This window comes from Camellia sinensis, chromosome 1 (assembly GCF_055761805.1).
Source record: "Camellia sinensis isolate YWXY chromosome 1, ASM5576180v1, whole genome shotgun sequence".
NCBI classification, from domain to species: domain Eukaryota; kingdom Viridiplantae; phylum Streptophyta; class Magnoliopsida; order Ericales; family Theaceae; genus Camellia; species Camellia sinensis.
In genome coordinates, this window is record NC_138961.1 from 22,217,439 (window position 1) to 22,240,050 (window position 22,612).

At 35.2% G+C, this 22,612-nt stretch overlaps 2 protein-coding genes across 2 annotated transcripts; both read left to right on the top strand.

The window, feature by feature from the left end:
- The first annotated feature begins 11,889 nt into the window (after positions 1-11,889).
- Positions 11,890-15,978, top strand: LOC114308157 (GATA transcription factor 8). Its single transcript, XM_028253678.2, has 4 exons — positions 11,890-12,353; positions 12,815-12,914; positions 13,292-13,559; positions 14,758-15,978. Exons 3-4 carry the CDS (start codon positions 13,326-13,328, stop codon positions 15,529-15,531), a joined length of 1,008 nt encoding a protein of 335 aa, XP_028109479.1. The 5' UTR covers positions 11,890-12,353; positions 12,815-12,914; positions 13,292-13,325; the 3' UTR covers positions 15,532-15,978.
- A 1,997-nt stretch (positions 15,979-17,975) lies between these two features.
- On the top strand, positions 17,976-19,991 carry LOC145822811 (uncharacterized). The gene is made up of 3 exons (XM_082921065.1): positions 17,976-17,990; positions 18,989-19,838; positions 19,939-19,991. Exons 1-3 carry the CDS (start codon positions 17,976-17,978, stop codon positions 19,989-19,991), a joined length of 918 nt encoding a protein of 305 aa, XP_082777191.1.
- The last annotated feature ends 2,621 nt before the right edge of the window (positions 19,992-22,612 follow it).

Genomic DNA, 22,612 nt, shown 5'->3' on the forward strand with positions numbered 1-22,612 from the left:
ATAGATAATCAAATAATCAACAACAACAAGAAGCCGGATCAAAAAAAATAAAATAAAATCGAACAGACAAATTAATTCGAACTCTATAATCATCTATACAACACCGCCATAAGCTCCATAGCTATTCTTCAATGGAGGTCTTTGATACCAAAATCTTCTATCTTTGAATTTCACACCCAAAATAATCTAAAAAAAATTAGATTAAATAAATATCGTGCTTTACCTGTTGATCAACAATGGATTGCACCACCACTGCAATCTTTCTCTTGAAATTCCATGGAATTCCTCTCCAAAGCAACTTCTTCAAGTTTCAATTCATCACTATACCAATGTTTCCAATTTATTCTCCTAGCATTTGGTTAAAGGAAAAAAGGTTGCTGATGAGGGATTCACCGAAGCTTCAAAATCAATTCTGAACCCTAGCTCTTGATCTTGCGATCCTGATGCTAATGACAACCTTGATAATGACGAAGATGATGTTGTACTGATTCTTAGGGGTGTGCACTGTGTGGTTCGGGTGGTTTGAGAGTACAATTATAAACTGAATGGCGGATTGACGGATCAGTAAATTGTAGTCTGGGCAGATTGAAAAATATTCTAACCAGTTACCAAGCATTTGCATAATATATAACACTAATTTGCATAATATCTTTCATATATATAACACAAACTAATTTTGCATAATATTTTTCATATATATAACTACTAATTTGTAATAAATTTCACATTTTAAATCTCTCTCACACTTATTTTCACTTTGATATTTCATTAGAGATTAAAAAATATATGTGCATTAACTATAGTAGAGCTGAGTCATTTCGAAGGCGGATTATAAATTTCAAAGTTTAATCTGCAGTTAACGGATGAAGCGGTGTGGATTTATGCAGATTGGTGTCATTTTAGCAGATTGGGTGGTATTTTGCACAATCATACTGATTCTGATGTTGTTGATGATGAAGGGGTCTAATCGTTGAAGGTCTTTAGGTTTGAGGGCAACGACGGAGGTGAGCACCAGACTTGTTGCCGCAGTTTTTCCTCTTCCTTTGACGGTTGGCCTTGCTATTGCCGTTGTCATGCTTTCTCTCACGATGAGTCATCTATGGTGATAGCTTACGACATTGTTAGTTGAGAAATAACAAATTAGTGAGAGTGGAATAAAAAAGAGATAACACTTTTAAATGAAAACGAGGAGAGAGAGAGAGAGAGAGAATAATAACAAAGATATGGATCTGGATCATATGTGTTGTCACGACCCAAACCCGCCCCTATGGGTTTAGCACCATAACCGGCCAGTAATCCGTGATTACTAAAGGCCTGCTTTACAGTAATAACAGTAATACAGAGTACAGGGGCTGGCAGAAGCCAAAACAGTAATAAAAGATGTCCAATGAGCTGTGACAGTCTGTATGCAAAAAAAAAAAGACTTTCATACATATTCACATTCAGAACAAAAGCAGTATGTACATACAGCATATACAGGCATTCAGGTTAGGGACCAAATCCTTACCATAACAGTACAATACAAGTCTATACAGTATTACAAAACAGAGACAGAAGGGTGAACTGAGACACCCCAAAAGCCCTAACTTGAAGGACTTGGAACCTCGCAGTGAGGCACGTTGGTTGGCTTGACAAAAAAGGATTTTAACCCAATGCTCCTACCTCCGATCCGGTGCCTGGACACCTACATATATATATAAATAGTGAGCTAAGGCCCAGTGAATAACATATGCATAAAGAGGTTAAGAATGAATGTCCTTTCAGTATTTAAAATAGTCAGTTATAACAGTATATCAGTCATTCAGTCATAACAGTCATATGTGGTACATCCCATAGCAAAACAGTACAGTAGGTCTTAACAGACCGAACAGTCAGTTGATGGCCATCAAATCAGTAAACAGTAGTGGTTCCAACATGGAAATCGACAGAGATCTCTGTAACAGTTATAGTAACAGTACAGTAACAGTAAGTTGCTATGGATGCCACGAATACAGTTCGCAAATAGAACAAGCATTCATTCAGTAAGAAATATCATTTTAGAAAGCAGTACAGTTGATCATTCAGAAAATATTCATGATTGAACATATCTTTACAACAATGTTACTCACAGAGTTCTGGGCTACAGATAGGCTAGTGAGCGTCCCAGGATGCTAACCCTACACAGTTACAGGATGAACACACACTAAGTTGCACATTTGGGAAACAATAACTTAGTCCTTATCTTGACTCGGTGTGGTTCTATAGCATTATCCTCGTTAAGATGCCTTAAATTAGGCCTAGGATGGAATGAGGATGCAAAGATGCACTTTAAAACACTTTTTAAATTTTTCAGAAAACAGGGGTCTCGCTCGAGCGTGGCTTTTTACGCTCGAGCGGACATGCAGACAAAAGATCTCCGCTCGAGCGTGACCTTCCCCGCTCGAGCGGGCTACAAACTCAGGCAAAAGTACTGGATGCATGCAATTCACGCTCGATGGGCGCTCGACCTCCGCTCGAGCGTGAGACACAAGTTCTCGCTCGAGCGTGCATTCTCTCGCTCAAGCGGACTGTAAACACATCCAAAGTACTGGATACACGCATTTCACGCTCGAGCGTTACTTTATCCGCTCGAGCAGACTGCATAGTGTACGCTCGAGCGTGGAGTTCTCCGCTCGAGCGTGGATCCAAAATCTGAAATTTTCAGATTTGTCTCTAAGCGTGAAACTCAACATTTAAAGCATCAAATTCGATCATTTTGGGCTAATTTTTTGAAAAACACTTTAAAACTCATAATATGACATGTTTCAGAGATCAATTTGCAAAATCAAAACTCAAAGGTAGTTCAAATGAACCCATTTCCAAACAAAACTTCAAGAACATAAAGTGTATGTAACACGCATGTGTTCTATTGAAATAAAAGCTTCTAATACATAATCAAATGAGTCAAAACTCCCAAAAACATGATGAATTCATGAACTATAATCAAGATATGGACATGCATGTAGCAATTTCCATGAAAACAACCTCAAAATGCTAGAACATGTACATGCATGCATGATTTAAGCTTCAATTCAACATTTTGAACCACTTCTAGACTCTAATCACCAAACTTCCAAGAAACATGCAAGATACAACTTAAATACAAGTTCAAGAAGATGATTCCTCTACCTTAGGTCTTCAATTTCAAGTCTAGAAACCCAAATATGCAATCCTCTCTTCAATCCTTCAAAGTTCAAGCAAAAATTCCTAGTTGAAACCAATTTCTCTCACTCTTCCTCTCACACGGTTTAGGCTCAAGAAAAGTGCTGAAGAAATGTTGTGTCTAAGTGTGTAGTTCAAGCCTCAAGATGTTAATAAAAGTGGCCCACTAGATGGCATTTTGATAAATAATGCAACTAATGTAATTTAACATTATTTAATCCAATTTAATCATACTAAATCAAATTTCAATTAAACATACCATAAAATCACATAAATTCTAATTAACATGAAACACTAATCTATTTCAGATTCGGCCGCCGATAAGGCCTTCAATTCACAGTTCGACACTTAAAACATGAACAGATCAATTAACAGTCAAACAGATAGAAATGCGTTTAAACTAATACACTCAATCAATCAGTTCAGAATGTCAGTCAAATCAGTTACTTAATCATGTTCAGTCACAGTTTAGCAGTAATCAGTGATATTATCAGTAAACAGTGGTGAGGGTTGTCACATGTGTTCCTTTCATTTTTGCGGAGCCTTGAGCTAAATAAAAAGAGAAAGAAGTTTTTAGAATCTCTAGAAGCTTCAAGAGCTCCATTCGTCAAATTCTTCATTTCTAAAGAGATTTTAAATACTAGTTTGACTTCTAAAAGGAGATGATAAACTGGCAGAGGGTGGTTTTTCGACGAATATGAGAACTGGAGAAAGTGGAAAAGATACAGATGAGAGAGAAGAAAAGATAAGAAAAAAGGAGTAGCAAGGACATGGCCGTCACGACCCAAACCCGTCCCTATGGGTTTAGCACCGTAACTGGACAGTAATCCGAGATTACTGAAGGCCTGCTTAACAGTCAAACAGAATTACAGAGTACAGGGGCTGGCAGAAGCCAATACAGTAATTAAAATATGTCCAATGAGCTGTGTCAGTCTGTATGCAAAAAGACTTTTCATATATATATACAATCAGTACCGAAACAGTATGTACAATATATACAAACATTTAGGACAGAGACTTAATCCCTATTAGAACAGTACAGTACTAGTCTACACGGTATTATAAAACCAGTATAGAGACAGATGGGGGACAAATTAAAACACCCCAAAAGCCGTAGCTTGACAGGCTCGGAACCTCGCAGTGAGGCACAATGGTTGGCTTTGACAAAAAGGGAGTCTAACCCACGCTTCTAGCTCTGGTCTAGTGCCTGAACACCTACATATATATATATGAGCAGTGAGCTAAAGCCCAGTGAATAACATAATGCGTAAAGAGGTTAAGAATAAATGTCTTTTCAGTATTGAAAACAGTCAATTGATTCAGTGTATCAGTCATTCAGTCATAACAGTCATATGTGGTACATCCTTTAGCAGAGCAGTACAGTAAACAGTAGGTCTTGAAAGACCGAACAGTCAATGATAGCCATCATAACAGTAAACAGAAGTTCCAACATAGGAACTGACAGAGATCTCTGTAACAGTAGCAGTAACAATAACAGTAGTTGCTAAGGATACCACAATACAGTTCAGAATAGAGGACAAACATTCATTCAGTTAACAGTAAACAGTTCAGAAAACAGTTCAGTTGATCATTCAGAAAATATTCATTTTCGAACATATCTTTACAACATTGTTACTCACAGAGTTCTGGGCTATAGATAAGCTAGTACGCGTCCTCAGATGCCAACCCTACACAGTCACAGAGTGAACACGTACTAAGCTACACAGTTGGAAAAAATAATAACTTAATCCCTAGCTTGACTCGGTGCGATTCTACATCAATATTTTCATTAAGATGCCTGAAACTAGGCCTAAGAATGCTTAGGATGGAATAAGGATGCAAAGATGCACTTTAAAAATATTTTTAGAAAACAGAGGTCCCGCTCGAGCGTACAGGCAAACAAAATACTCCGCTTGAGCGTGAGTTACCCCGCTCGAGCGGACTGTCAAACATGCCAAAAGTACTGGATGTGTGAAAATCACGCTCGATTGGGTGCTCGATACCCGCTCGAGCGTGTGACACAAGTCCTTGTTTGAGCGTCCAATACCCTGCTCGAGCGGACTGTAAAACAGTGTAAAGTTCTGGGTGTACGAAATTCACGCTCGAGTGCCAGTCACTCCGCTCGAGCGCGAGTCCAAAATCTGGAATTTCCAGATTTGAACCCCAAGCTCAAAAACAAATTTCAATGTACCAAATTCGATCCTTTTGGGCTAATTTTTTGGAAAACACTTCAAAACTCATAATATAACATGTTTCAAAGATCAATTTGAGAAATCAAAGCTCAAAGGTAATTCAATTAAATCCAATTTCAAACCAATTTTCATGAACATAACTCAAACATGACATGCATGAGTTTAAACGAATTCAAAGCTTCAATTACTTGCTCAAATGAGCCAATTTCTCCAAAAACAAGATGAACTCATGGCCCAATGCAAAAATATGGACATGCATGAGGAATTTTATGAACAATAGCTTCAAACTCAAGAATGGCAATATGCATGCATGGTTTATGCTACAATTCGACATGCTAGTGTAGACACCCCATTTTTGACTGTCCTCAAGACTTGGACGTCACCGTTTGAACACTCGGTGATCATCCTTGTTCGTGTTCGTCTTGAGTTCCCGGAGGTCTTGGTTACGTGCCCTGCCTCAGGATCTCTCGACTCGACTGTTTTATGTTTGGTTTTGCATCAAACACTTGTGGTTTTGCTTCTGAGGGTGGGAAGTAGCTTGTAGGCTATCCCTACACCTCACCGACCATGGCTTGAGGCCACCGGCCTTGTTTCCTTGCCACCGGCCATTGGTGATGGCCGGTCGGCACTATTGATGGTCGGTCGGTATTGTGTTTGGTCGGTCGGCCATTGTTTCTGATCAATCGGCCACTTTTCCTGGCCGAACCTTTTCTTGAGGGTGCTTGACCCTTTCGAACCTTTTGACCCTTTTTTAGCTTCTCCAAGAAGCTTGATCTTTTTTTTAGCTTCTCTAAGAAGCTTGAACCTTTTGACCCTTTTTAGCTTCTCTAAGAACCTTTTCCCTTTTTTAGCTTCCCCAAGAAGCTTGATCCTTTTTTTAGCTTCTTGAAGAAGCTTGAACCTCTTGACCCCTTTGCCTAGCTTCTCCAAGAAGCTTGCCCCTTTTGCTCCAAGCTTCTAAGAGAAGCTTGGCCTTTTTGCTCAAAGCTTCTAAGAGAAGCTTGGCTTTTTTGCTCAAAGCTTCTAAGAGAAGCTTTGCCCCCTTGGTTTTTCTATAAAAAGAGGGCCTCTTCTCCCCTTTAGAGGATTAGAAAAATCTGATATATAGGATATATATATCACTCCCTCTCTATATCTCCCTTTCTCTCTACATTTGTGTGGGTTAGAGGGTTCACAGGGGTCTAGTTCTTGCACATTTACACTACAACTCTTGGCCTAACACCTCCATCATCAACCTAAGGAGCTTGGAGGCCATTTTTAGAGGCTAAGGGACTGTTTTTTGGACCAAGAGGCTGCTGTCTCCTTTTGGCTACAAAGGTTTTTGCAGGAAGTTTTGGCCGGCCGACCATATATATTGCCGACCGACCAAATATATTTGGCTGAGAGCTCAATGGATGGTCGATGACGACTTCAAAATGGCCGGTGATGATCCCACTTGGTCAGTGATGCTCCCCAATGTCCATAGAGTGCTCCCTGGGACTTGTGCAATTTTCAGAGGAGCAGAGCAGGGAAAACAGAGGCAAACTTGTGCATGGCGTTGGATTTCCGAGCAAACCCGAACACGCATTGCATTGGACCCTCTTCCCGATGCTGTTTACTGCTTTCTTAGATTAGTTAATTTGCTTAACTAGTTTAACTAGTTTAATTTGTCTGTAATAATTAATTAGCTTGTAGGTTAGTTAATTATATTATTCTTTTGGTCCCTCCGAGCGAGGGCAAATTTGTAATAAGTGTGGGTGCGTGTGTGCATGTCTTCCAACCCCCACTTCTTTCTCCCTTTTACTTACCTGCTTTTGATGGTTAGTACTAGGGCATATTTCAATTAGCATCCTTATGCTATGCATGCGTGCATCCATACATTTGCCTTGCATGCACCGGGCTCAGCGCACCATACTAACTGCATTGTATTTCAATTCCAAGTTGAATACGTGTTAGTTGTAGCATCATCATATGCCATCCATAGATTAGCCGAGCCTATTGTAGCTGCATCTTGCATGTGTTGCATTAGCCATCTTAACATGAACTAGGATCATGCATATGATTACTAACTAGTTTCGGTTTTGGCTTGGAGTACTCGGTGAGCATTTATGTTTTAGCATCCTTGCATGCGTGTGAGTGTTGCCATAACAGCATGCTTACCATAAGCCTACTTGCTTATGTGATATAACTGCTTGAATGCCTGTGGGTGGAGGTTGAATTACCTAAATTGGAATAATGCATTAAAACTGTGAGTTTTAAGCCCACTAGATAGTGGCAAAACCATCTTTTCTAAAAGCCCACTCGAGGGTGACAAAACCTGCATTTTAACCTACTTGCGAGTAGCAAACCATTTTCAAAACAAGCATGAAATGTTTTGTTCCAATTCAGGCGACCCGGTCTATGCTTGTTTGCTGTGTGCATAACATAGTAAATCTAGGCTAATAACCGGAATAAGAACACATAACGTTTTTAAAAACGAATATCACGATTAGTAGAGGCCGATCTTCGGATCGGGGGAGAGGGAGTGCTCATAGCTGACCTTCCCCAATCGTACCCAAGTTTCCGAGCCGAGGCAACTTTGGTGATGACGGACACGTGGCTTTTGGCACCGAGTCAGGGTTTCCTAAATTCCCCCATAAAAAATATTTAGGTGGCGACTCTGTATCTGGCAAAGCAATCCATGTTTGGCATTTCTTTTCTAAAAATCTGTTTTTCTCAAAACGATTTGCTGGATTTGGACTCTTTGGTTTAGATTAAGAACCGTGGCAATTTGAGAGTCCTGAACTGTAGTGAGCCCAATACGAACAGAACGTGACCTCGTCCTCCCGGGGCGTTCGGGGACGTCTACAGCTAGGTCCAATTCAAGACTCAACTCTTCAATATAACATGAATGTAACATGAACCATGCAAGAACTATCTTACATACACAATCGAGAAGGTAATTACCCTACCTTAAGTCTCCAACTCCAAGTCTAGAAGCTCAATTTTGCAATTATCTTCCAAATCCCCTAAGCCTCCGAGCAAATTCAAGATGAAACAAGGTTTTCTCCTCTCCCTCTTTCTCTAGTCGGTTATAGCCCCAAGATGGCTGATGAAATGTTTTGTTTGAATGTAATAAGGCTCAAATGTGTTTTGTATAAAGTGGCCACTAAGTGGTAGTTTGGTAAATAAATTCAACTATTGCAATTTAGCATTATTTAATCTGATTTAATCATACCAATTCAAATTTCAAATAAATATGCCATAAAATCACATAAATTATGATTAACACATATCACTAATCAATTTCTGGTTCGGCCGCCGATAAGACCTTCAATTTGCAGTTTAAACGTAACACGTGAACAGATAGTTTAACAGTCGAACAGATATAAATGCACTTAAACAGATACAGACAATCAATCTGTTTAGGATTTCAGTCAATTCAATCAATTATCATAATCAGTCTCAGTTTAACAGTAATCAGTGGTTTATCAGTAAACAGTGGTGAGGGTTGTCATAATGGCGAACATAGATGAGGGTGATGGAGGAGAGAAACAGATGTGAGAGAGAGAGAGAGAGGATGAAGAATTAGGGTTTTGTTGTTTCAACAGATCTATGCGTTTATGTATATAGCAGAAGGTATTTTGGTCATAAGGTTGTCCTTATGGCCTTGATATTTTTGCGTCTGGACTTTTGGACCAAAATAATAATAATTTAGAATTGGAATTTTAGACCGAAAAGCCAAAAAATTTAAATTCATATAAAATAATATGATCATGTTATTTTTTGAGGGTGTTTGGGATGTCAAAGTTGGGTTAAAATAGTCAATAAAGATAAAAAAAAAAGAGATTAAAATAGTTAATAAAATAAAATATTATATTTAAACCATAATTATTTTACTTTTTTTCTCGCAATTATTAAATCAATTACAAAAAAAAGACAACTATCATCCTAAATATATATATATATATATATATATCTACTTTTTAATCTAAATTAAAATACCCAGTGTTTTTCACTTTAAACCCCAGTAAAAAATACTGGGGTTTAAAGTGAAAAATATATGAAACCTTGTGGTTTATTTTGTAATTAACCATTACACAAAATTTCATGGTTTCACGCATTTTTCTTTCTAAACCCCAACGTTTTTCACTTTAAACCCCCTTTGTTACTTTACACAGACGGAGATGGATGAAATGGGCAAATTGAAATACGAAGAAAATTCTAAGGTTTAATTTGTCGAAATTGAAACACTGCAGGTTAAAGTGAAAAACGTGTGAAACTTTGGGGTTTGGTTGGAATTAACCAAAAAAAAAGTTCAAAAATCTTTGTACAAGTTTGAAATTTTTTATTGAGTGAGGGCATAGGATTTACACATTTGGAAGGGTATAATGGAAAATTTAAGTAACAAAAAAAAAAAATATATTTGAACCCATACATTTAAAAAATTTATTCCTAAATACATTAATTTTTTTTTTAATTTATTTTTTTATCTCTTAAAAATCCAAAAAATCCAAAAAACTACTTAAAAACTAATTTGAAATACTCTTTTTGCTAAAAAAAGTTAAAATTTACGTAATATTATTTATTTTTTAATTAATTTAAAAATAAATTTATTAATTATTATTTAATCCTGTACCTAACACTAGGGCTGCAAACAAACTGAGTTGTTCATGAATAGCTCGAGTTCGGTTTGTTTAAAGATCATTTGAGCTCGACTCGTTTACTAAATTAATGAGCTCGAGCTCGATTTTTAGGCTTATTTATATTATTCAAGCCAAGCTCGAGTAGTCCTAAACTCGGTTTGATAATGCTCGTGAATATAAAAATAAATAAATGAATATTTATTTTTAATAATATGTTAAATAAAATTTTAATAATCTATTTTATTTTTTATTTATGTTTGGTGTTTGTGTAAATTTACATATTTGATTGATAAAATTTATTATTAATATAAGTATTATTATATATTTTACTTATAATTTTGTATTTTTTTAATCTTAATAAGTAATTTAATTTAAATTTAATTTTTTTTCTTGAGCATGAACTCGGCTCGTTTATATAATCAATGGAGCTCGAACTGAGTTCAAGTTCAAGTTCAACAAAAATTTAACGAGCCGGGCTCGAACTTGATTTTTGAAGCTCAAGTAGAGCTAGGCCTGAGCTTAACTAATTTTTAATAAATAAACTTGAACATTTTAATAATTCGATTCGGTTCAGCTCGTTTACAATCTTACCTAGCACGGATAACACTCTCGCAGTGAAACAACTAAAAAACTAAAATAGTCAAAGTTTCAAAGGAGGCTTTATAAATACATATGCATTAATCGATGAAGCATGAGTATTTTGAAAAACATGCCGTATCCATATTGGCTACTTATCGACATATGGTATCTCATACGGTACTTTTATATATATACTGAGTACACAAAATATTTACCTAAAATTTTTCTTTTTAATTTTTGGCGTACTCAGATGTACTTAATATATACTCAAGTTGTACCGTATTTTAGTTGAAACAATATTTTCTTCTATTACAGAGATAAAACTTCTTTCACGAGATTTTTTTTTTGTTTTTTTTATTTTATGTTTAGTATGATTTTAAAATTAAACTATGATTTGTAAGTTATTTAATATATTGATATTTAATTTTGATTTATATTTTTACTTTTGACATTAAATAGGTTGGACCTTAACACAATAAATTATTTAATTAATTTTTATATTACTCTAAATTGAAAATAAATATTTTTTTTATAAACGTACAAAAGTATATCCATATTTTATTTTATTTTTAAAATTTTATTATATCGACATGGTCGTATAATATTAATATTTTATTTGGAATAACTTAAATCAACGTATTTTTTTTTTTTTATAAAAAAATGTACAGAAAAATAGAGAGATGATATGATAAAAAAAATAAAAAGATAAAAAGATAAATTATTTTAGAGTTGTCAAACTTGGCCTAATATTCGTATCCGTAGGTATTGATCATTGTATAGGTGTATGTATGCGTTGAAAGCGTAAATAAAAGAGTGCAAGGGGTGGAAGCTGTGGGACCAATGGGGGTGTTTGGTGCAGCTTTTTTAAGCCAACTTATGGCTTCTGACTTTTAAAAAGTTATTTTGGACTGTTTGGTTAAACTTATTTCAAACAGCTTCTGATTCTAACAACTTATTTTAAGTCAAAAAAGCTGATTCTGAGAAGCTGCTCACCCCTTGCTTCTGATTATCAGCTTCTGCTGTGGACATGTTAATTCACGGTTATACTCTTAGATTTTTTTATTTTTTATTTTTTTAAAAATAGAAAAAGACTCAAATGGACTATTAAATATTATTATTATTTTTTATGAAAAATGTAGACAAATAGTGAATAATAAAAAATAAAAATTAATTGAAAAAGCTACTTCACAGCTTATTTAACAAACACTACTCAGTAACTTAAATCTATAATCCAACAGCTATACCAAACAGATTAACCGCTTCTGATTAAAGTCATAATCTATAATCTGTTAAGCTATAATCTATAATCTGTTTTAACAGCTACACCAAACACCACCAATGTGGGGAGAAACAGAGTAATCAGAGGAGAGAGAAACAGGGGAGTCGAAAGAGAGATTGTGGGTTGTGGGTGGAAGGAATTGAAGAAGACTTAAACATCAAGACAGCTAGCAATGAAGGAATAGCCTCACCTACCGTCACTCTTTCATCTCCCTCCCTCCCTCCCTTTTAATGGTTTCTCTCTCTCCCTTCTCTCCTTTCAATCTCCACCTCTCTCTCTCTCTCTCTCTCTCTCTCTCTCTGTTCTGGGTTTCATATTTCACTAGTCTGTAATGGTGGTCTAGTGTAGGGTTTAAGAACAGAGTGGGACTCTTAGGGTTTTGTCTTTTGGTGGGTTTGGTCCATTTTGTACTGATTTGTGTCTCGAAGTTATCGCCAAGATAGAATTTTCAAGTTTCTCTCTCTGCATCGGTTACTAGGAATTTCAGGCGGGAATCTTTTAGGGTTTAAGCTCTCTCAGGTTTGGCTCTGCATTTTTGGTGGATACCTACCTCATTTCCATTTTCTCCTAATTTTTTTTTTTTTTTTGGTTTTTGTTCTTGGACTCCCAATTTTAGTTTTCTAATGGGTTTTTTTTTGACCCAAGAATAAGAGTTTTCTCGGCCTAACCTGCATTTTCTATCCGGACTAAGAAAATTTTTAGTGTCTGCTTGGTTACTGAGAAAACAGAGGAAAGCCCACAACTTGAAATCACCGGAAAATTTTGTACTTTTGTTCCAAATACTTGTATTAGCCTCGTTTTGAGTGGAACATTTTATTTTTGGTTGGTTTTAAACAATTTTTTTGGTACAAAGTTGTGATTTTTCTTTGTTTTTCCTACATTTTCTTAGTACCCAACCAGTCACTTAAAGAATTCCATTTGTGGTCTTCGTTCTGTGCTTTTATTTTCCCTCTAATTTCTTTTTTCTTTCTTGTTTGCAGGTTATTAGACTATTGTTAACTTTGAGTTCTAAAGGGTTGTTCTATATCTGAAGCTCTATCTGCATTCGAGTTTTCTGTTGTCTTTGCACAAAACATCAAGGTTTGTTTCACAAATTCTTTTCCTTTTCCTTTTTCCCCATCTGTTTTCTAGGCAACCAAACTGGGTATAACCATTTTTTTCTTCCTATAGAAAATTCCCAGAAAGAGCACCGACATTTTCTCTGTTAAATCTGGATTTTTTTTAAAAAAAAGTTTGTAAATTTGGACCCAGTGTAGAGATTCTCATATGAAAGAATACAAAAACATTTTTAAAAAACACTTTGCTAACATGCACCACACGGCTTATGTGAATCATTGACACATTGTCACCAGCAGAGGACAAGGTGGCCCCGTAGCACAGCTAGCAGCACGCTACATAGGACATTTCTCCCACTCTCATATCTCACTTTCCTTTGGCATTTTCTGTCTGTTTCTCAGGAAAGTTAAAGCTAAGAAAATAAAAGAAAAGAAAATGATGGGGTCTGATTACATAGATGAGATAGACTGTGGTAGCTTCTTTGATCAAATTGATGACATAATTGAATTCCCCACCGACAACGAATGCGGCCTCGGCTCCGGTGGCTGCGCTGATTTCCCGAGCATTTGGTCGAACCCTGCCGATGCCTTGCCGGGTTCCGGCCAAATTTTCTCAGGCAACAACAGCAGCAACGCCGCTTCTGTCCTCGCCGCCGAACTCTCCGTTCCGGTGAGCATTCAATACTTATTATTTTCCTGAATTTTCATTGATTTTTTTTTTTTGTGCATATTTGTCTGATATTGTTTGTCAGCAGACTGATTTGGTTGCTGAGATTAGCCCTTGTGTTGCTATGTATATTCAATTGATTATGACATCATACTTAGTATTTGTTTAACCGCTGCCAGCTAAGCATCCGTTGAATTAATCATTTTTACATAGTATTTGTATCCATGGGTGACAATTGATTTCTCATTTATGAGGGCATGGATGCAAAAATGGCAGAGGAAATTGACCCTCATATGAGGTTTGAATATATTTTATTTCAAAATTCAAATCTTTGAGTGCGGGGGAATTTTCTGCAAATTCAAGCGAATGACTAAAATTAAGTAGTGTATTAATTATTACGCGTTATGGGTTCGTTCAATTTGTATATCATTATAAGTTTTCATTGCCTTTTGGTTCAAAATTCAAACATTTCAGAGTGGGGGTGTTTGCTCCAAATTCAAATAAATTTAAAAAAGAAGCACACCGAGTTTATGTGTTATGGGTTCAATCAATTTGTATATTATTTGGCGCACAGCTGGGTTGCCTCGAGTTGTCTTGTGCTTGCAAGACATTTCATCTCCGCACTGAATAAACCCAAGTGCCAGATAGTATTCTTATTTTTCTTTTTCAAACGATGTGTAACATTTATTGCTCAATTTAGGACTGAAATCACTGAACAGTAAGTATTCTTAGTACTAGCCCTGTGGTTTCAGTTCCAGCTGAATGAAATTGTGAAGGTGCTAAAATGGTGCCATTGCTGACTATTGAACTCGATGTCAAGGCAGTGCTACTTTAGTGACAGTTGGGGGACTTTAAATCTTTGCAGACATATACTGTCACCATAGTGAATAACTCTGCAAATCATTAATATACAAAATTGTGTCAGTAGCGTTATTGTGTTAAATTGTTGATCTTCCCAGTAATCTGACTATATTTTTGAAAATTTCTTATTATATACAATTGATTATTTGTTGTTTGTTAGAAACGATATCCATTGTTTCTTGTTGAACTTGTAAATCCTATGATCACTCGTTTGCAATTCTGTCTATTAAGTTTAAAAATATTCAATTGTCTTAATGTTTATTTTGCTTTTGTTGTTGTTAATGACGAATGTGGAATATATATTCCTAGTTCTTTTCTGATTTTTTTATAAAATTTTCAGTACGAGGACATTGTGCAGCTCGAATGGCTTTCGAACTTTGTGGAGGATTCCTTCTCTGGTGGAGGCATGACCCTTGACAAAGAAAACGCTTTCATCAAGAAGGAGACGGCATCTCACAATCAGTTCCAAACTTCAAGTCCCGTTTCAGTTCTTGAGAGTAGCAGCAGCAGCAGTTCCTGCTCAGGCGGTAAGTCTATGTCACTAAGCCCGACTCAACGTGGTCCTCAACGCGCTCGTAGCAAGCGCCCTCGCCCTGCAACCTTCAATCCCCGTCCAGCAATTCAACTCATCTCCCCAACCTCTTCCATCACCGAGAACCCCCAATCATTCCCCGTTCCGGTAGCTGCCTCAGAATTGGAGAATTTTGCGGAGTCCCATCCTATAAAAAAGATACCAAAGGCATCCGGGGCAGAACACAAGAAAAAGAAAATAAAATTGTCGCTTCCTTTGGGTCCCGTGGAGATGAATCAAAACCCACCATCGCATGTTAGGAAATGCATGCATTGTGAGATAACCAAGACGCCACAGTGGAGGGCAGGCCCAATGGGCCCAAAAACCCTATGCAACGCCTGCGGTGTCCGTTATAAGTCGGGCCGACTCTTCCCTGAGTATCGGCCCGCAGCAAGCCCAACCTTCGTTCCGTCATTGCACTCCAACTCTCACAAGAAGGTCCTTGAGATGAGAAACAATGGCTGCGATAAAACTTCCGATGTAATGACCACCGCTCAGGCAGAACTCGTTCCAAACACCAACCCGTCACTGGATTACGTTTGAGGAACGATGTTACTAGTTGGAATATCGATCTCATTGCTGCCTTGCTCTCCTTTGTCACTCTCATGTTGTCTCTCTTTTACTGTTTTTTTGAATTTCTTTGTTCATTTGTTTGTTCTTTGTACAGAGATGTTATGGGTGGGGGGATAGAGGAAGTAATAGATGACCATATTTTAGTTATTAGTAGACAAAATGAATGAAATGAGAGCAATGAGAAAGGGAGGGTAGGGATTAAATGGACGTTTAGGTCTAGTGTTTAAGTTTAGTGATATGCTTAGGTCTTTAAGAAGATTAATAGGTGTTTGGTTCGGGTCGTGTTGGCGTTGCTTTCATCATGTTTTTGGGTTTTTTTTTGTTTCCCAGTTTTGGGAATTCTTTTTGCAGTTAAATCTGTTGGTAGGAAAATTCTGAGATGAGTAATGGGTTTGAATTCATGTTTATGCTTCTAAATTACTTTCTTATGCTCGTTTTCTTTTGCATTCTTGAATTCCTTGGAGCTTTCAAATTTTCCCTGGTATGCAGATATTTTATATTTTTATTTTTTTAAAGATTTGATCTGGCTTAATTTTCAGGCTTCAACAATGTTTGATTGAAATGATCTGTTATATTGCCGATCCAACCCAAAGACTAGTATTGTCCATAGTGGAGTGTTTATATGACATTTATTTTGTTATATATGTATCAACGTTTTGGGTTGGGTTATTTCATGCTCACATTTCAACATAAAAGGAGAGGCTTATAGAGTTTTATCAAATATTCGTTTCGTTTCGATGATTTGAATCATGTATATTTATATTTTAGCAGCTGTTAAATAAAATATTCATACAAAAAATTAAGATGATTGAACATCGATAGTTATATGTTTGAATCAAATTTGTATTATAAAAAATAGATAGTTATTTTTAAAATTATATTTGTCGTCTATTTTGTTTTCAGACACAAATATGATTCAAATATATAGTTAGTAATATTTAATTATTTTAATTTTTTGCATTAATTTTTAATTAACGAATTTAAAAAAATGAATAGCTCGAATCATTGAAATTAGTTTCAAAATAAGCTAACCAAATCTAAACGTTTGAGAGAAGCCTAACTTAATGTTTTTTAAGTTAAATTTGTCAGTTGGTTTAATAAATGAGTTGAGATTGAATTAGAAGCACCGTTTGGGGATTGTGATGTTTAGCTAGAAAGTTACTTGTCACATCATTTTTTTAATTTTTTTATATATATTTTTCTTAAAAAAGTAAAATATTAATTAAAATGATCAATTTGCATGATTATTTTCAAAGGAAAATGAGTGAAAGCACTAATTAGTGCTATCACGAATGATGTGGTAGTAAGCCCCAGCAGGAATGATTTGATGTTTTGGCCTTGGTGTTGTATTTTTTTTTCTTTTTTTATTGAGTGTCATGTCATTAGTAGTCTTTTTAGAGCTCCAAAATTAATGGTCTTTATCATTGTTGATTTTCAAATGGGGTCAGAGTAAAATTTGGGTCATAAAATGTTTTATATTTATTTAAATTAGATAAAATATTTTATATATGCATATTGTAATATAAATTAAAAATTTAATGAGCCAAACATTGTTTTCATTATTAAAGTTTGAGTTGAGTTTGAGTTTGATTAACCTGTCTCCACTCAGCCCGTAGAAATGCACTCCTCGGCCATGCTGGTGACCCGGGATTGAGTGTGTCCAAAAGGAAGCAAATTGCCAAATTTTGGCCAGAGTCCAGCAGCAACCAATTTTCTTAGAATTTGAGGGAAAATTAGCTAAAAATCAAAGCTGTAAAGAGAACTAGTGCGATCCTTTTCCATTTGCTAATGTTCTTTTCATTTTAGCGGAATATCTCATATTTGGTGTCTATATGGGACCATAAAAATTCTTATATTTAAAAAATAGAAAAGAAAAATTTATATGTATACTGACTGAATAGTTGAAATTCACACATGATACAAAAAATAATATATTAAAAAAATATATTGTGTGAAAACATTATGAATGCATGACTGATCAATCTTAAACCTTGTCGGTCAACCAACCATGCTTTCGTAATGATTTTTGCTAAAATACCTTTTTTTTGTAAATCCTGAACTTGTTGAAAGAGCAATGTAATCACTTGTCAACAGGTTTGTTTGATACAGTTTATTCCAAGTTAAAAAATGATAATTAAAAAGTAGAAGTCAAAAGGACAATTTCTCTCACTTCAAATAATTATTTTTTTTTAAAATTTAAACTATTTATACCTAATAAATTGTAAATAAAAATTATATCAAATAATTTGACATAAATTCTCAAAATAATAAAAAAAAATTTAGAACTAATTTATATAAACTGTACCAAACATGCCCAATGTTGAACATAAAAAGCACAACTATACCATTGGGTAAAGAGAGTGACGCACTCACTTTGCAATTTATTTCATTTCATTTCCAAGAGTTTTATCCATATGTACGCATATAAGGTACTAATAATTAGGAGTCCAAGGGAAGCATGTAAATATGGCCTGAAACCCCTGGGCTGGTCCCATCCTAGTGCGGCCCATCCAGTTGAGATGGGCTTCAGTCCGAAACAAAAATAAAAACAGGTGGGCCTATAATTTTAACAAATTGGCAAAATTATTATGTAGTCCTATATGGGGGATCTATTTCTCTTCTAATCCCAACATATTGTTAATAGACTAATAGGTCCACTGTTTTTTAAGATTTGTTCCCGGGCGTCCCGTTTTTTATTTTCTTATTTTTTAAATGACGGTATTAGCCTTTGTTTTGAGATCTATATATACGTGAAAAATCAAATATTTGCCTTTGTGATCTCGATTTCTCTTCGTTATGGCAATCTGTTTGTGCTGTGTGGTCAATCTCATTGTGTTGTGAGGTGGATCTGGTTGTGCGACCTGAATCTCTGTGTATAGGCGATCTCTGCGTTTGACAATGTTGTTATAGTTCTTTATTTTGTGATAAATTTTGTTTGTTTGATACTTATTTTTTGACTTTTATATGTGATATAGTGTAATGATTTTGATTTTGTTGATTTTGTTTGTTGTATAATGTAATGTGTTTTGAAGTTGTAGTTTGGAATCGTGAATTCTGATGTTTTGATACTGATATGTTGTAACCGTATAATTTTGAAGTTTAGAATTGTGAATTGTGTAGTGTTGGTACTGATATGTTGTAACTGTATAATTTTGCAGTCTGAAATCTGTGAACAATTGTTTGCTGGTTTGTGATTTTGTAGTATGGAGAGGTGTTTCATGTTAATGTGCAAATAAAATAATTCTTGTGCTGCTATTAAGATTAGTGAGGGATGTAATTATCATGAAGTTGTTGAGAAAATATCTGCGAAGTTCAAGGAGTTGAGTGTTGGTAACTTTTGTTTGTTTTTCTCTATTCCTGGATATTCTAATTGTGTTGTTGAATGTGATAATAATTTGGGAAATGTGTTGTCAATGGTAGGTTGTAGTGTTCTCCTGTTGTTGATGTTGTTGTGGGTGATAAGAGAATTGTGGAGGTTGATGATAATTCTTCTAGGATTGATTCTGTAATTTGTGAGAGTTTTTTGGTTAACGATTGTGATGATTTTGGTGATTTGTTGCCTAGTTTTTATCCAGAACTAGAGAGAGTTTTGTTGTCTGCTAGTTGGAAGGAGATTATACATAGTGTTGGTCAAGAATTTGAAGGTGGAGTGCCGGCGTTCTGCATTGCATTGGCTAAGTATGCAGTTGAGTGTGGTTTTGCAATGAATTATTTGAAGAACGATGCAACAAGAGTAACTGCTAAATGTATGATGAAGTCGTCTACGGGTTGTAAATGGTTTGTGCATGGAAGGGTGTTGATGAATTCTGGTATTTTTTTTAGTATGAAGTTGGATAATGTGCATACTTGTGGAGTTGTTGCTCATAGATCTTGTAGCAAAATGGTTGGTTTTAGACTTGTGTCTGATATTGTGCATAATGATATTAGTGATAATCCGTTGACTCGTCCTATTGAAGTTTACAAAAAGTTGAAGAAGCAATATGGTATAGATGTTTCTTATCAGGTTGCATGGTTAGGAGTTGATAAGGCAAGAGATAGGTTGTTTGGTGATTTTGCAACTTCTTTTGACCAACTTCGATGGTACCTTGAGGCGGATATGAGAACGAATCCGGGAAATGTGTTTGAATTAGATGTGGATGAAAGTAGTGGGTGTTTTCGGAGGTTATTTGTGGCATTTCATGGATGTTTGTATCCGTTGTTGTTTGTTGATGGTACATTCTTGAAGGGGTGTTACAAGGGGCATTTGCTTGCAGCAACATCAAATGATGGTAATCAAGGTATGTATTTATTTACAGTTAGTATAGTTTTGGTTTGTTAGTGTGTTATTGTATTGTGAGTCTGCTAATTTTTTGTAGTTTCATGTTATTTTGTTTGCAGGCTTGTTTCCTTTGGCTTTTGCGATTGTTGACGCTCAAAATCAAGATAATTGAATGTGGTTCTTAAGTCAGTTGTTAAAGGCTGTTGGTTCAGGCCAGAGATGGACTTTGTGTTTGACCGTCAACATGGATTGCTAGATGCTCTTTCAGTGGTTTTTCCCAATGCACATCATGCATATTGCTTGAATCATTTAAAGAGAAATTTGATTGACAAATTGGTGGGACTTCGTACTAACTATAAGCTGACTTTGATGAAAATATTAGTTAAATGTGCTTATGCGCCAACTGTTGTTTCTTTCCAACATTATATGGAGAAATTGAGGCGTATTGCTGGGAATGGTAGAGTTAATAGTATGTTAGATGGTTTGCAAAATGATAAGTGAGCTAATGCATTTTTTAGGGGGAAACGATATGGTGAGATGTCATCTAATGCTGCCGAGTCTTACAATAATTGGATTGGTGGGGCCCGTGAGTTGCCTATTACTTGTATGGTTGATATGATTAAGGTTCAAATCATGACTCAATTGTCTAATAGAAGAGTTGAATCTAAAAGATGGACTACGAAATTATGTCCAGTTATGGAAAAGAAGTTGGTGAACTCTTTAAAACTAACTAAGTCTTGGGATGTGATTGTTATTAGTGATAATGTTTTTGAGGTTCATTCTTCTATTTCTTTTTATGTTGATATTGGTAGACAGACTTGTTCTTGCCATGAATGACGATTGAATGATTTTCCTTGTTGTCATGCTGTGCATGCTTTGCGTAGTAGTGGTAAAGATGTGTATGATTTCATTGATCCTTTTTTTCATGTAGATTGTTTTAGAAAGTCATACAAGGAATCTGTTTATCTAGTGCCTTCAAGTGAGAGATTTGACTTTGATGGTGTCGGTAGTTTGATTATCAAACCTCTTATAACGAAGAAGCAGCCCGGGCGGAACAAGAAGAAGAGGATACCGTCTAGGGGTGAGAATGTGAAGCAAATCAAGTGTGGGAGGTACTTAAAATATGGGAATCACAATAAGAAGACGTGCAAGGCTGCCATTTGAGGCCATAGTCTATTCTTTTGGATTTGTATTTGAATTTGAGGAATTATGATAATAAAAAATATGATACTTGATATTATGGAAGTAATGAATAAAGTTGATTGCATTGTTTTTTCTTTTTTGATGTGTTCTTTAGTTATTGAAGTTGTTTTGTAACAGTTTTGTTTTGTTTTATTTTATTTTATTTTATTTTTTGTGTGGATTTGGTTAGTTTTATTTTTATGGAATGCTAAGAAGGTTGTTGAAAATTTCTTATTGAAACTGTATAATATTGAAATGCAGTTTTACTACATGATATATTTATTTCATATTTTGTAGTGACAAAATTGTAAAATTTTACAGTTTTATTTTCAATTTTGAAATGCAGTTTATCTATTTGTTGAGTCATGAAATTGGATGCATAATTGTGTAGCATAATTTTTGTTTGAGTAATGAAACTACATAATTTTACAGTTTTAAGAATTATTAGAAACAAATTGATGAAACTGCATATTTTTGCAGTTTGAAGAATTATTAGAAGCAATCTTTACTGTATGAAAATATATGCAATTACAAATGTGACGACAATAATAAACAGAAGAACACAAACAAAAATAATAAGCACAATAAGAACAAGAACAATAATAATAATAAGAAGAAGAGCAACAACAACATCAATGACAATAATTATTTTCACCATAATAACCATAAGAAGATCATTTCCCAAAAGCATATAAAGTACTTGTCACATGTCACATGTTAAAAAAAAAATAAAAAAAATAAGTATAAAAATATGTTCACTTGAATATTTGTATTGTCAAGAAGTTTGTTCATTGTTTCTATGGTTTGGTATGTTTTGTCAACATTTAGTAGTGCTCGAGTTTCCAAGATCGGTTCTTATCATTGAGGAATTGACTGATGATTTCTGTTTGAAATTTGACCCACTCAGTTGGTCGAAGTGATTTCTGCGCAGGTTGCCAGTTGATATATTAGTTTATAACATTGCAGACGGCGATTGCACAATCATTCCTGCAAAGTTTTAGATGAAGTAAATTAGCTAGGTAAAATTGTAAAATTTAGCATATTGGAACATTAGTTTATTGATTTTGTATCTTACGAATGTAGGGTTTGTTGTGGACATTCCTCAATTGATGCAATTACTGTCTCGCACTCTTGAAATGATAATATGTTTCCTTGATTGCTGAATAATGCTTTATTCCATCTCAATTGATGTTGTTGCTACAAAATAGATAGTGGGTGTTTTTGTTAGTTATAGTGATGTGTTGAGATGTTTTGAAAGGAATGAAACTAAGTAGGAAATTTTATTTAACTTACAATTTCCTTTGCAATTTCAAAGTGTTTATTGTGGCAATCTTTTGCTGGCCTCAAAGAGTCATAGTGCCTCCATATCCCATCAGCATTGTTAAAGACCACAATTGTCCAATGGTTGTCGTAGTTGGTTGGGAAATGGATATATCTGTTTTTCATTGTTTCTGGAAAATGGTTGTCCATCATTTTTTCTCTCAGTGCTTGATCTTGGTTTTGTAGTGGAGTCTGTAATTTATATATATGTTTGAAATATGTTATAAAACTATATAGTAAGACATGTTAAGAAAGTAGAAAATTTTGTAGTTTGAATAATATTGAAAGGTA